Source organism: Parambassis ranga, chromosome 18 (genome assembly GCF_900634625.1).
Source record: "Parambassis ranga chromosome 18, fParRan2.1, whole genome shotgun sequence".
In the NCBI taxonomy this organism is placed as follows: Eukaryota; Metazoa; Chordata; class Actinopteri; family Ambassidae; genus Parambassis; species Parambassis ranga.
The window spans coordinates 9,330,681-9,343,923 of NC_041038.1; the positions used below are offsets into that span (position 1 = coordinate 9,330,681).

At 42.9% G+C, this 13,243-nt stretch overlaps 1 protein-coding gene across 2 annotated transcripts; it reads left to right on the forward strand.

Annotated features, from left to right (window-relative positions):
* Positions 1–3,204: 3,204 nt before the first annotated feature.
* LOC114450769 (active breakpoint cluster region-related protein) lies at positions 3,205–9,937 on the forward strand. Of its 2 annotated transcripts, XM_028429141.1 has the most exons (22): positions 3,205–3,328; positions 3,400–3,509; positions 3,759–3,863; positions 5,214–5,432; positions 5,898–6,005; positions 6,083–6,137; positions 6,209–6,261; positions 6,352–6,489; positions 6,585–6,706; positions 6,780–6,936; positions 7,022–7,141; positions 7,236–7,311; positions 7,384–7,485; positions 7,608–7,682; positions 7,770–7,867; positions 8,071–8,172; positions 8,254–8,417; positions 8,587–8,726; positions 8,895–9,029; positions 9,111–9,216; positions 9,398–9,539; positions 9,651–9,937. In XM_028429141.1, the coding sequence occupies exons 1-22, from the start codon at positions 3,232–3,234 to the stop codon at positions 9,750–9,752; spliced, it is 2,526 nt and encodes an 841-aa protein (XP_028284942.1). In that variant the 5' UTR covers positions 3,205–3,231; the 3' UTR covers positions 9,753–9,937. The 2 variants fall into 2 exon arrangements, 1 of the variants encoding a protein (XP_028284942.1); XR_003672139.1 differs by lacking the exons at positions 9,398–9,539; positions 9,651–9,937 and having other exon boundaries at positions 8,591–8,726.
* Positions 9,938–13,243: the final 3,306 nt, after the last annotated feature.

The following is a 13,243-nucleotide window of genomic DNA, read 5'->3' on the forward strand; positions in this document are numbered from 1 at the left end:
CATGTAGAGGAATGGCCTGTATGTTAGCCTAGCATGAAACACAAAGAGCTTGTGCTTTTATTTTGAAGGACGTGCATCTTATTATATGGTATGTGAAGTATATTTGTTAAGAAATTCTTGCATGTTGTAACTTTGATCACGATTTATGCAAAAAAAAACAGAAGTGGAACCCGTAAGTGTGAAGTGAAAGTTTTTTATACTTATGTTTTGAGGTCTTGCATAATTCTGCTGTAGCAGCTGGCATAAAAACCCTAACTCACATAATGACGCTAAGTTTTGGCCATTTACAGGAAGGAATGTGGAAGATTCTGCTATAAATCTTTGTAGTAGTGTTGTTTAATTCATAATTCATAGCTAATTAGCGCTTGGATGTCAAGTTTACAACATATGATTTGGTCACATGTGTTAAATTAAGGTTAACAGAAGGTTTTGATACTTTGTTCTATGACATTAAATGTTACTAGGCACCGCTTTGAACTCTTATGTGTCTTAAAAAGGGTTTGTACTTGATGCAGGAATGGGTTGTGCCATAGTTTGTTTACCTCTGAGTGTCTTTTAATCCAGTGTTCCTTTGGATTATCTTGCTGAGCTGAGTGTGGATTGAACATTGTGTTTGTTTTCCATAAACCGTAAATCAACCTGATCATTATTAGGCTGATCTGTGGGGTCAGGTTAACATCCAACGTTAGTGTGGGTGTGTGAACAGTAAAACAGAGGGTGTGTGGCACTGTCACTGCATCTGTGTGCAGGGACAAAGTACAACCATAATTTTATGCGTGTGTGTGTGTTTTCCTGGCAGTGACTGGCTCTAATGTTATTACATAAAATGTTACAGGAATTGAGAACATACTGTTTGTTCATCATCGAGATGTTTTAATGATCATCTCAGCATGTGTGTGTGTGACCTGAAACCTGAAACAAGCGCTGCATGAAAAGATACACAAAAAGCTGCTTTGTGGCTTTTTAACATCTCAGCAGCTTCAGCCATGCTGATCAGTCGTAAGGAAAGTGTGGCAGTTTATCACTTGAGAGAGGAGAGGAGTCATTTCCTGTCATGGTAGTTTCTGATTCTGTTTCTTGCTACATTTTATTATTTCACAGATAAGAATAAGACAAGGAAGGGTCAGCCGGGCGTAACCTTTGTTATTTCCTTGTGTGCCTCACTAAGTTTCGGTTTCTTGAATGGAAAGTTTGCTTTACAGAAAAAAGAGAGAGAGAAAGAGAGAGAAGGAGAAGGAGCAGAAACTCTTGACACGTGATCTGCTGTGATGGTAGCAAAGTGAAACTGGATGGATTTTGTAATACAGTCTGGGATGGCAGTTTTCCCACAGATCTGAATCTTTCTGGTCTGTATGGAAACACATAAGCCTGATTTTTGAGTTTATCTAAAACTTGGATAAATTGATTTCCTGCAACACGAATGTGAACCATCAGAACACATCTGTGTGATAGCCATCATCATCAGCATGCGAGCATTTAAGTTAGACACATAGAGTATTGTGCTGCAGCAGGAAGTGGGAAACCGCTGTACCACAGGTGAAAGCATCCTGTCATGAAAGCCACACACAGGGGAGACAATAACAGGCTGTAACACGGCCTGTTGGCCTGTTCCCCACCTACACTGCATTAAGGGGGGAAAATCCCAAACACAGAGGAGGCAGCCGGGATGAAAGAAAAGTCAAGTTTACATGTTGTTTTCATAATAAAATACATAAATTAAAGTCAATTTAAAAAAAAATCCAGATAAACTGAGATGTTTCCGTGCTGAGAGTGTTTGTCTTTATAAAGGCACAGTGGCTCTGTTATTCACAGAGGTGGAAAGTAACTAAGTATTTGTGCTTCGTTACTGTACTAAAATACATTTTTATGTATTTATACTTTACTTAAGTAAAAATAATAGTGCATACTTTATACTTTTATTCCATGTTGCAGCTGTTGCCTGTACTTTCTACTCTACAGTGGTGGACAGTAACTAAGTATTTTTTTACTTAGTTATCAGAATCAGAATCACTTAAGTAAAAAATTTTGTATTTATACTTTACGTAAGTAGAAATAATAGTGCATACTTTATACTTTTACTCCATTACTTTTTGCAGCTATTATCTGTACTTTCTACTCCACTACATTTCTACAGTGTTTGTAGTTACTTGTTCCATGTGATGAACACAGTGCTGGACTGATGTGAGGTCAGACTCTGCATGGAGGTGGTGTCACGCTGCCAGCTGTGTTTCTATAATGAGCCTCAGTCATGATGCCGGTGCTCTGGCTCAGTTAGCTAACTAGTTAGCTGCTGTCTGCTAACACAGGTCCATCCATTAATGTCTGATTAACATGAATCATAACATGAATCTACAGCAGGAATACTGACACAGGAAATATGGCGAATGCCTGTTTTTTATTAGCAGCCTCTCTGTTCACTTGATGCCCACAGCCTGCCTCATGACACACAGACCTGCCCTTAGCTGCTTCTGGACTGAAAATGTACATTAACTACACATTGTCCATTTTAATGTTAAGATGATTTCTTTGATTATTTTAACCTGATCAGATCCTTTGCAATGGAAATCAATAATATATATTCGGTGTGTGAGTACTTTTACTTTAAATACTTTAAGTACAAGTACATATTTTGCTGGTTATTTGTACTTTTAGTTAAGTACCAAGCTTCAGTACTTCCTCCATCACTGGTTATTTATTAAAAACGACCAACAGAATGTGAAAGTAACAGTTCAACATAGCTACAGGAAGTATCAGGGGTGTGGTGGTGGTGTGCGTCAGTCTCACACACACACACACACACACACTGCTTACAGTGCAAGTAGTGTGCTTGCACCTGTCAGACTCTAGAGGGCAGTGTTGGTCTGTGAAAGTCATTAAAATGATGCAGGACAGCTCAGGTGCAGAAATGATCAATATAAATTATAAACCATGTGATGTTATTTGTTTTGACTTGGCAGCCATTATCCCCCTGAACCCTCCAGTCATTCTTGTTGTGTATTTGTTTGCTTATTAACCTCCTCGGTGAGACTTGTAACCTGATCATTGTGAGTGTGTTTATTGATCATAATGATTGCAGCCTCTGCAGTAAAAAGAACCCATGAACAGGAAGTGGACAGCTGGTACCAGTTCTCATCAACTTTAACCGGGTTTCACACAGACAGGAAGCTGTATTTTCCCCTTTTGTGCATCCTAAACAGAAAGAGGAAGTTTTCGCCAGCTGAGTGTGCTCACATGCTGCATCTCCAACTGTCAGCGTGCACTCTGCTTCTTTCTGCCATGGACGTCTACAAGGAGGCTGTGCGTTATCTGGAGTCACATCATGTACCAGGTAAGCAGGGCTCCAAGTACACTAATGTTTTCACTTTTTAGTGTGCTTAACTGTGTGTGTGTGTGTTGTAGTGGAGACAGAAAGAGAGATGGATGTCTTGGAAGAGGATGTTTTTCAGGAGGAGGCAGCAGGTTTTCTCTCTCCTCTGAACACAGAGAGTATAGACTTCCCAGACACCCCGGTGAGAACACACTTCATCCACATCCATATCTACCACAGGGCTGGTTTACATTTTACCGTGTGCACTGCAGCTATATCTGAATGCAGACAGTTAAAAACACCCCTGTGGATGACGGGGTTAATGTCATGGTGGTATTTGAGGCACATTCACAGTCAGACTAGCTTGACGACACAAGTGAGACTGAGTTACTTCTCAGTTTCAGACATGAAGTTGTCACTTCGTCTCTGACGCTTTGCTGAATTTGTGCAGACGTCGTGCAGCCAGGAGGAAATGCTGGAGAGGAGGCTGCTGGTCCTGAAAGGCATCCTGGAGAGTGAGGAGGTTTACCTCAGAGAGCTGGACACACTGCTGATGGTAACACACACACACACACACACACACACAGTTCATTTTCTTTCTGCAGTGTGGCTGGTGTGTCATTCTTCATCACAGATGAGGTTCGTTTTTTCTCAGTGCATTGACACCTCTCATGTTTACAGTGTTGGAGGAAGTACTGAAGCTTGGTACTTAAGTAAAAGTACATTTACCCAGAAAAATATATACTAAATGTACTTAAAGTATTTAAAGTAAAAGTACTCACACAGCAAATTTATATCATTGATTTCCATTGCAAAGGATCTGAACAGGTTAAAATAATCATCTTAAAATTAAAATGGACAATGTGTAGTTAATGTACATTTTCAGTCCAGAAGCAGCTAAGGGCAGGTCTGTGTGTCATGAGGCAGGCTGTGGGCATCAAGTGAACAGAGAGGCTGCTAATAAAAAACAGGCATTCAGCATTTTTGCTGTGTCAGTATTCCTGCTGTAGATTCATGTTATGATTCATGTTAATCAGACATTAATGGATGGACCTGTGTTAGCAGACAGCAGCTAACTAGTTAGCTAGCTGAGCCAGAGCACCGGCATCATGACTGAGGCTCATTATAGAAACACAGCTGGCAGCATGACACCACCTCCATGCAGAGTCTGACCTCACATCAGTCCAGCACTGTGTTCATCACATGGAACAAGTAACTACAAACACTGTAGAAATGTAGTGGAGTAGAAAGTATAGGTAACAGCTGCAAAAAGTAATGGAGTAAAAGTATAAAGTATGGACTATTATTTTTACTTAAGTAAAGTAGAAATACTTAGTTACTTTCCACCTCTAGATGTTTACAGACTAAGAGCTGCACTCGCAGGTGGTTAGCATAGCCTTACATAAACTTTACAGTCAAATCAAACTTTGTATTTTACTCTAAGAAACAATTGCTACCACTCCTGTTAATATTGTATAAAAATGTTCAAAGTAATAATATTGCACAGCATCAGGGAAGTGGATTTAAAGCAGGAAGTGATGGTGTAATAACGAGTGACTGTTTTTTTATGATCTATTTCTTCTTTTTATTTCTTTTCCTTTGCTATTAACAGCAACAGCAACTCCTTGTTTCCCCTTTCCTACAAGCCGTGACTCATTTCACTAAAAACAACATGCGGCCTGGATATGAGACATAAAATGAGAGTTGGTGCTTTATCTGGGTTTTACTTGTTGGTGTTAAAGTGAAGTGCAAAAGATGTTTGAGATATGAACTGTGCACTTGATTCACACATTCATGTCTGTAGCCGCAGCCCTTTTCTATTTTTTACTCTTCATCTCCACCTCACACTAACAAGATCTTGTCGCCTACATGTTGACCCCTTGTTTCATTTTCTTTCTCTCTGTAGCCTATGAAGGCTCTGCGGGCCTCAGCTGGGACCTCCCAGCCGGTTCTGTCCGGTCAGCAGGTGCAGACTGTTTTCTACCAGGTGCCTGAGCTCAGAGACATGCACCAGAACTTCTACACAGGCCTGAAGGCGCGTCTGAGCGCTCTCTGCCAGGCTGACGTCAGCTCCGGCAGATTCACAGACTTTGAGCTGACGGTGGGAGACCTGTTTCTGAAAATGGTACGTACACTCCTTTCATTAGTTTTTTTAAAGACTAAATACATAAAAAATAGTCACAGGGATTGGACATATGTGTAAACCATTTGTATGTCACTGTATGTCTACCATACATAGCCTATGGTAACAGCTCAGTGAAACCCTGCCAGAGAGCCGGCAAGCATCATTAATCTCATGTGTTCCACCTGCTGTCTGCAGAGCAGAGTAAACGATTCACAGACACACCTGCTCGGCTTCCAATTCAATGTGTGTGTGTGTGTTTTATTATGGGTATGAGATGGGTGTATGGGTGGAGAAAGAAGCTTTAGACAATGTAAAAAACATATTTAAGACACATATATACATTGACAGTTTATTAAAAGAGTGGGTTCCTTGGGTTACATGGAGCTGTTTACAATATGGTGTCACACATTATTTTCAGGTGAAGCATGTCTTCACCCGCCTCCACCCACTCCTCTCTTTCTGTAGGTGAACCGGATCGGTGTGTATGGCGGCTTCATTGAAAACTACGAGAAGGCCGTTGAAGTCGTTAGAAAGTGCACACAGTCGGACCCTCGCTTCCGAACTCTAGCTCAGGTACGACTGAACAGAATCGGATATTTCCAGTAGAGTGACTGCTCGTCTAACAGGGGACATTTGATGTTTCTTTCTAGAGCATGATGTCTAGTAACGGTGCAGACAAAGCTCGGACCATGTACACGTTTGAAGGTACGCGCTGATGTTTTTACTCATTACGCATTTTCACTTCTTGGTATCTCATGGCTGTTTCCTCTTCACAGCTCTCCTGTACAAGCCTTTGGATAGAGTCACCAAGACCACACTGGTGCTGCAGGTGAGAAAACCCTCAGTCTTTTCATCAGTGCTGTAACCTCGTACCAAAGTGCTCCCTTTCTGACTTGCCAACCTCTCTGTGACCTCGTAGGACCTCCTGAAGACGACACCAGCAGATCACGGAGATTACAGCACCTTACAGGAAGCTCTGAGATTGTCCCGCAGCTTCCTGTCTGGTGTCAACGAGAGTTCGCAGTGTAAACGGGAGGTCACGCTCAGTCACGGCATGGTGAGTCCAATCAGTGCTCGCCGTCCAAAACCCCTTCTAAAAAACATCCACCACGTCAAAACCCAAGAACACAATGCACCTATGTGTTCTGTCAGAGGCGTCAGCTGATGCGCGATGGCTTTGTGGTGGACGTGTGCGAGAGTGAACGCAGCCTGCGTCACCTCTTCCTCTACACCGACCTCCTGCTGTGCACCAGATTCAAGCATGCAGTCCGAGGGTAGGTGTAGCAGAACAGAACCACAAAGAAAAAAAAAAACCACACCATCTGTGCATGTACGCGTTTCTTCCAGGAAGCAGGAGCAGTATAGGTTCTGCTGGTATCTACCTCTTGCTGGCCTCAGACTCCGCTGGTCTGCAGACCAGGAACGAACAGCTGACACAAACATCCGCTTACGCACCATAAGGACCAAGATGTACCTCCTACGGCAGCAGCTACGACAACATGGGGTGTGTGTTAATGAGACACAAAGAGTATGAGCAGTCTTTTTAAGATAGGAGAAACTTTGAACGATGTCTGTTTGTGTGAATGAAGAAAGGGTCCCGGGGCGTGATCATGGCAGCTCGCAGCAGGAAGAAACTAGAGCAGATGGAGCTGATGGTGCTCACACACTCTCCTGTTTACAGACTGGAGCTGCACAGCGTCAGCGGCAAGGTACACACACACCTATATTTTCAGCACAAGGTGTTAGGTTAGTTGGTTTTTGACCAAGGTAGAAGGCAACAACTTTTTTTTTGTCTCCCCACAGAGTCACACACTCCTCTTCTCCTCCTTGTATGAACTAGAAGAATGGAGAGAAGCCATCCACAAACTCACCACAGACAGTGAGTTCCTCGTTCTGTCTGTTCTCGCCTCTGTTCTCGCCTCTGTAAGCTGATCAGTGTGTATTTTTTCAGACATAGAAATGGTTCCTCCAGATCTGCTTACTCTCACCAGTGCATGTGTGAAACTAAGAATGACCCAGCAGCCACCACTGTGCAGCAGCAGCAGCACTGCCGGTACAAACCACCGCCTCAGTCCGTCTTCTCCCCCCGTCCTCACCCGCAGAATCACATCCTGTGTCTGAAATACAATGCCTGCTGTTACACTTTTATCCAGTGAGGTCTCTGTGTCTCCGCAGGAGAGGATGAGGAGTCGTTATGCGGGAGTTTAACTGTGGCGATCCATTCTGCTTTTGGTCTGCAGCGACCAGCTTGTATGTTTTATTTTATATTCAGAATTTCAGACTGAAATATGAGGTTATTATTAAAGTTCTTCGTGGTTCACCTCTTTCCTCTGCCAGGTGTGTATGTGTGTGTGGAAGTGGACGGCTATGAGTTTTATGATAAACAGTGTCAGACGCACTCTTCAGTCTGCAGCCTCAACCCACACTGGGACCAGGTTAGTAAATTAGCCGAGGATTTGTCAGCCTGTCCTGGGTCTGCACGTCTAGACTTTGCTCCATCTTAGAGGATTAAAACAGTCTGCAGTGTGGTCAGACCATGCCAGGCAGTAAAACCGACACCAAGTCCAGCTGGTTAGCAGGACTGAAAGGCTCAGACTAAGACAGGAGGAAACTGAATCATCCACCTTATTTCTAACAGGAGCTGACGTTCCAGGTGGATGGAGCACAGAGCATGAAGGTGTTATGTGTGAGTCAGACTGACGGGCGTGATGATGCTGTTCTGGGAAAAACTACTGTACAGGTATGAAGACAGTGAACACAATGACGAATCACAGGAAGAAAACAAATGAAAAATACATTAATATGTTTGTGTTCTTATTAGCTTGAAGCTAAAACCTTGAATAAGCAATGGAGAAAACAGACGCTACAGACGGGCCAGGTGGAGTTGTCGCTCTCCCTGAAGTACTCTCCCCACCCGCTGCAGCCGCCCAGCTCCCCAGCTCAACATCCACCCGTCTTCTGCGTTCCTATTAAAACTGTAGCACAGTAAGTCCTTGCCTGCCACTCTGGAGGGTCAGCTGACCCCGTCTGAGCTGGCAGGAAGTGCAAAATGAAACCAAAAGTTCCATTTCCCTTGTGTGCCCGAAGAGAAGCGGTTTGATCTGTGGGAAAGAGAAGTGGAAACCGTGCATGAAGCTTTTTGTGTGTGTGTCAGACAGGAGGGAGTGCTGGTACCTCATCTGGTGCGGTGCTGTGTGGAGGAGGTGGAGAGGAGAGGCATGGACGAAGTGGGAATCTACAGGATTTCAGGAGCCTCCAGTGACATCAGCATGCTCAGGATGGCGTTCAACAGCAGTAAGAAAACTCATCATCACATACCAGCCCCGCAAGGCGACCTGTGAGCTCCAATAATAATCCTTGCTGGTCTCATACATTGTTGCAGAAGGAAGGGAGGGCACATGTTAAAAGCAGACACTGTAATTCTAAATGTCATCATCATCCTCATGTGTTCATTTGGCTCAGATCTGCGTGAAGCAGTAACCAGGCTGAGAAGCACAGAGGTGAACGCCGTCTCTGGCATTCTCAAGCTTTACTTCAGGGAGCTGCCTGAGCCTCTCATACCTGCCGAGCTGTTTCAGGCTTTGGCGAGAACTCTGGGTAAGACGAGAAGACCTCAGAGAGGTTACCCAGGTTTTTGTTTTCATACTTTATACTGTTTTAACACACGTTTTTCTGTAGACATCCAGGACTTAAAGTCACGCCTGGTCTCCATGTTGTCCCTGCTGCAGTCCTGTCCTGATGCTAACCGACACACATTCCTGTACCTCCTGCGTCACCTCCAACGGTCTGACACACAAAACACCCCACCCCACGTTTTTTGTGCGGAGTAGATGGCACAAGCCTTATTGAAGACTGCCAATAAACAGAATTAACACAAATTAAAGCTACATTTACAGGAGGGCCCTCTTTCATTTCAGAGCAGCATCTAAGATCATCGCTGTTTGTTTTAAATCATTTTTCTGCAGAGTCTCAGAGCGACAGGAAGTTAACAAGATGACTTTACTAAACCTGGCGACAGTATTTGGTCCCAGCCTCTTGCGCCCCCCTGTGGCAGGTCAAGGGCTCAACGGCCCCACAGTGGACATCTCTCAGGAGGTGGTGGTCCAGGTGAAGTAATCTTAAGAATAAGAAATCTGAGGTTTCTTCTGAAACCAAAAAAGTATTACATGTTTTTATTTTATTAAAGTGTGTGTGCCTGTGTGTGTGTGTGTGTTCCAGGTCCAGGTGGTTTTCTCCTACCTGCAGTGCAACGATCTCCCAGAAGCCCACATCTCTCCGCTGTATGACACAGATACTGAAGATGAGACCACCCACATGTAAGACCACCATCAATGTGTCAGCTGGCAGGAAACTTAGAGTAACAGCCTGTGGAGACATGATATCTGGGTGAGGACTGTAAGACAATAAAAGATATTTATTCATTTAAAAAATGCCATGTGGGTTTGTTTTTGGAAGATTTAACTAGATTTGGTAAATTGGAGTATAAACAGACTTATTTATGTATTTATCCTGCCACAATTGAACTGTCAAATAACAAAATATTTAACAAAATATAAAATAATGAACATGACCAAAAAAAAAAAATCTGACTTTTTTCCTGAAGCTGAAGTCACTGGTCAAACATATATCTTTGTTGTCTGTGTGGCATGATGTGAAGCTTGAATGTGGTAGAGGGAAAAAAATCAGGGGAGCACATGTTGTAAAGAAAAAAAAAAGGGTCAGAGGTCACCTCCCCGAGCCTGAAATCCAATCGGTTACGGTTCAAATCCAACTAGACGGAGTTCACCACGAAGTGTACGCCCCATAAAAGTCCTGCACAGCGCGTAGCCCATGTTCGACCCATTCACGCCACAGATGGGAGTCTCTTTTCAGCCGCACCACCTGGGAAGGCCAGGCTAGTGTTACCTCCAACCTTTTTACCCCCTTCAGTCTTTTAGATCGCTAATCCTGGACCCAGAGTCCAGCTCTCAGAGCACTAATAGACTGTGTGTGTCGTCGCCATAACAACATCCAGAACAAGTCCCCTTCAAAAAAAAAAGAAGAAACGAACAGTGGGATCACCCCTGTTACCCTTGTGTCGTAAATCACCTGTCCCCTCGAACATGGTGGCTGCCAAAAAGAGGTTCCGCTTGCCGACTACAAAGACAAAACCAGGTTTCCGTTGCAGACTACAAAGAGCTGACAAAGGCCTGACGCATCACAGACATTTGTGGCTGAACGGGGGACGTAATGACCGGTTGACACCTGGGAATGCTGGGAAAATTTTTACAGGGAACAGTGGAGTCATTCAGTGACGCATTTACATCGAAATTCTTCATATTTTGACAGAAATACCACAAGACTGAGGTCATTAAACCTGAGACGTCTTTACTCCAGATTGATAAAACTTTTTACAACTTTTTACTACTGATCAAATCAAGTTACTTGATAAATAAATAATTTTAGGGAAGTTTAAATAATCTGTGGTTAATGGGTGTTTATATTTTTGTTCCCAGTTTAGTAATCAGTACAGTAGTAATCTACTGTAAAAAGTGCTTTCAGTGCTTCCTGTTTTATTTAGATCCATATAATTCATACATCCATATTAAAACAGTAATCAGTTGCATTTACAAAAATTTTGTCATGAAAAATAATAATATAATTATTAAAATATAATATAAATATTTGTATGGGTGTATTCATATGAATGTATTTAGGTTGGATGGTGCATCTTTGTCACTAAATTTAAAATTCTTCCATATGTTTGTAATGTATACATGCTTTACTTGTGTGTGTGTTGCTGCCCGGATCTGTGCCATGCTTGATTAGTCCTAATCTAGCTGGGAGTCAGGTTGCTGTGTCGGCGGCGTGTCTGTATGGAAAGCATGCAGGCCGCGGATCACAGGGATTGACCCTCTGCCTCTCAGGTTAACAGAAGCCCTGTGAGTGTGTGTGTGTGTGTGTGTGTGTGTGTGTGTGTGTGAGAGACGGTGAAACTTGCTGAACTTGTACTTATGCTCTTGGGTGTGAGACAAGTATTTGGAGTGTGTGATGAAGAGATGTAATTGCTAAGAGTGCAATGTGTGTGAGAGAAAAATAGGACAGTGGCGTAAAATGTGTGTGTGTGTGTGTGTTTGCAAGAAGTCTTGTTGAACTTTGGCTCTGGCTGTAGTGCTGGAGGAGTCACCTCTCGTAAAATGTACCCTCGGCAGGCTGTAAACATAATACCACACACTCACACACAAACACACACACACACAATGCTGCCTCCCATCCCGCAGAAGAAGAGGCTCCTCTCCTTTTTCATGTGTCATGTCTCATCCAGAGTGCCTCACAAAAGAGCGTGTTGTCGGTTTAATGTGAACAAAGCCTCGAACGATGAGCTCCCCCTGCAGCAGAGCTTAAGATGTCTGTTAGTGTGTGTGTAATTGTGTGTAATTGTGTGTGTAAGTGTGTGTGTTTGGGGAGTTTTAGGATCAAACCCTCATGTCGACAGAGGCTGCACCCGGGAGACGGCCGCTGACAGGTGCTTCCTGCAGCAACGCAGCAGGTGCTTCATACACACAGACACACACAGGCAGATACTTTGCCACCAACACATGATTGTACACGCACAATGAGACACACAAAGTGCTACAGGCTAAACTTAACTCTTATTGCTGCTGTGACCAGGGTGTTCTAAAAAGTCTAAATTTATTTCAGTAAATTTTCAGTTACCACGGCAACGTTAGCAACCATTTAGAGTCTGTTCATATGTATTTTAGATCAATTAATTCTACTTTTTTGCTCTGTTTTTGGTCTCCACCAGCTTTCTTTAGTTGTTTTTAAAAAAATCTAAAAAAACATTTTTAACATCTTTCAGCTCGTTTTATTAAATGAGTCAGAAGAAGAGGCGGGGCTTGTCCCCTTGTGACCTCATAAAGGGCCTCAAACCTGAGTGACTTATTTTGACGTGTTTCTACACATATATTTATGTTAGAAGTGTTCTGCATTATGAAATGTTTGAACCTCTGTGTGAGCACAATGTGTCTAAACACTTTCTTGTAAAGATGAAATATTTCCTGGGGCCCAGTGCAGGAACAACACGCTGTAGAACGGGCGATTGCATAAAAAAAACATGAACATCTGCTTTTGTATGAGCCTCATAAGCTGCCAGCTGGTTGTCAGGACCTCATAAGATTAGAGGAAGAAGCTGAAAAACATACTTTCAGCGTCCTCGGTGCGCTATGAGTTCAGTCCTGCTGCGAGGTCGTCAGTCAGCGAGTCTATTTTTCTCTTTTTATTTTCAATCACTGGCTTCAACACAGCAGCGCAGCCAATCACTGACACGGCTGCTACCAAAACAACATGGCCGCTCAACAAATAGGAGCCCTTCCATCTGTCTGCTCCTGCATATACACACACATACACACACACCGTGTCCCCTGGGCTATGACGCCATATCTCCCAAATGGAAACAGAAGTCATGACGACAGGTCGGGCTGATGGTTTTTAGATCCGTATCTGTGTTCTCTGAGGATTCCTGTATGGTTAGAACATGAATCAGAGGTCAGTTTGGTCTCCGTGTCAGCTGTCCATTCAGCAAACAGATCGTAGATAAAGTCCCCAAATATTCGGCACCGTTGAGGTCGTGTTACCTTTGTCCCATGCAACCACTGAACACACGTGAAAAGTAAAAGTTACATAAATTACATAAAAATGAAAAAGGAGTATTAGCAAACAAATTTAAAAAAAGAAAATCATATTTTATTTATTTATTTAAAAATTATTTTATTTAAAATATTTCTTTAAAATGAAAAATTATGGCTGGATTGTTTTCTTTTATATTAAAA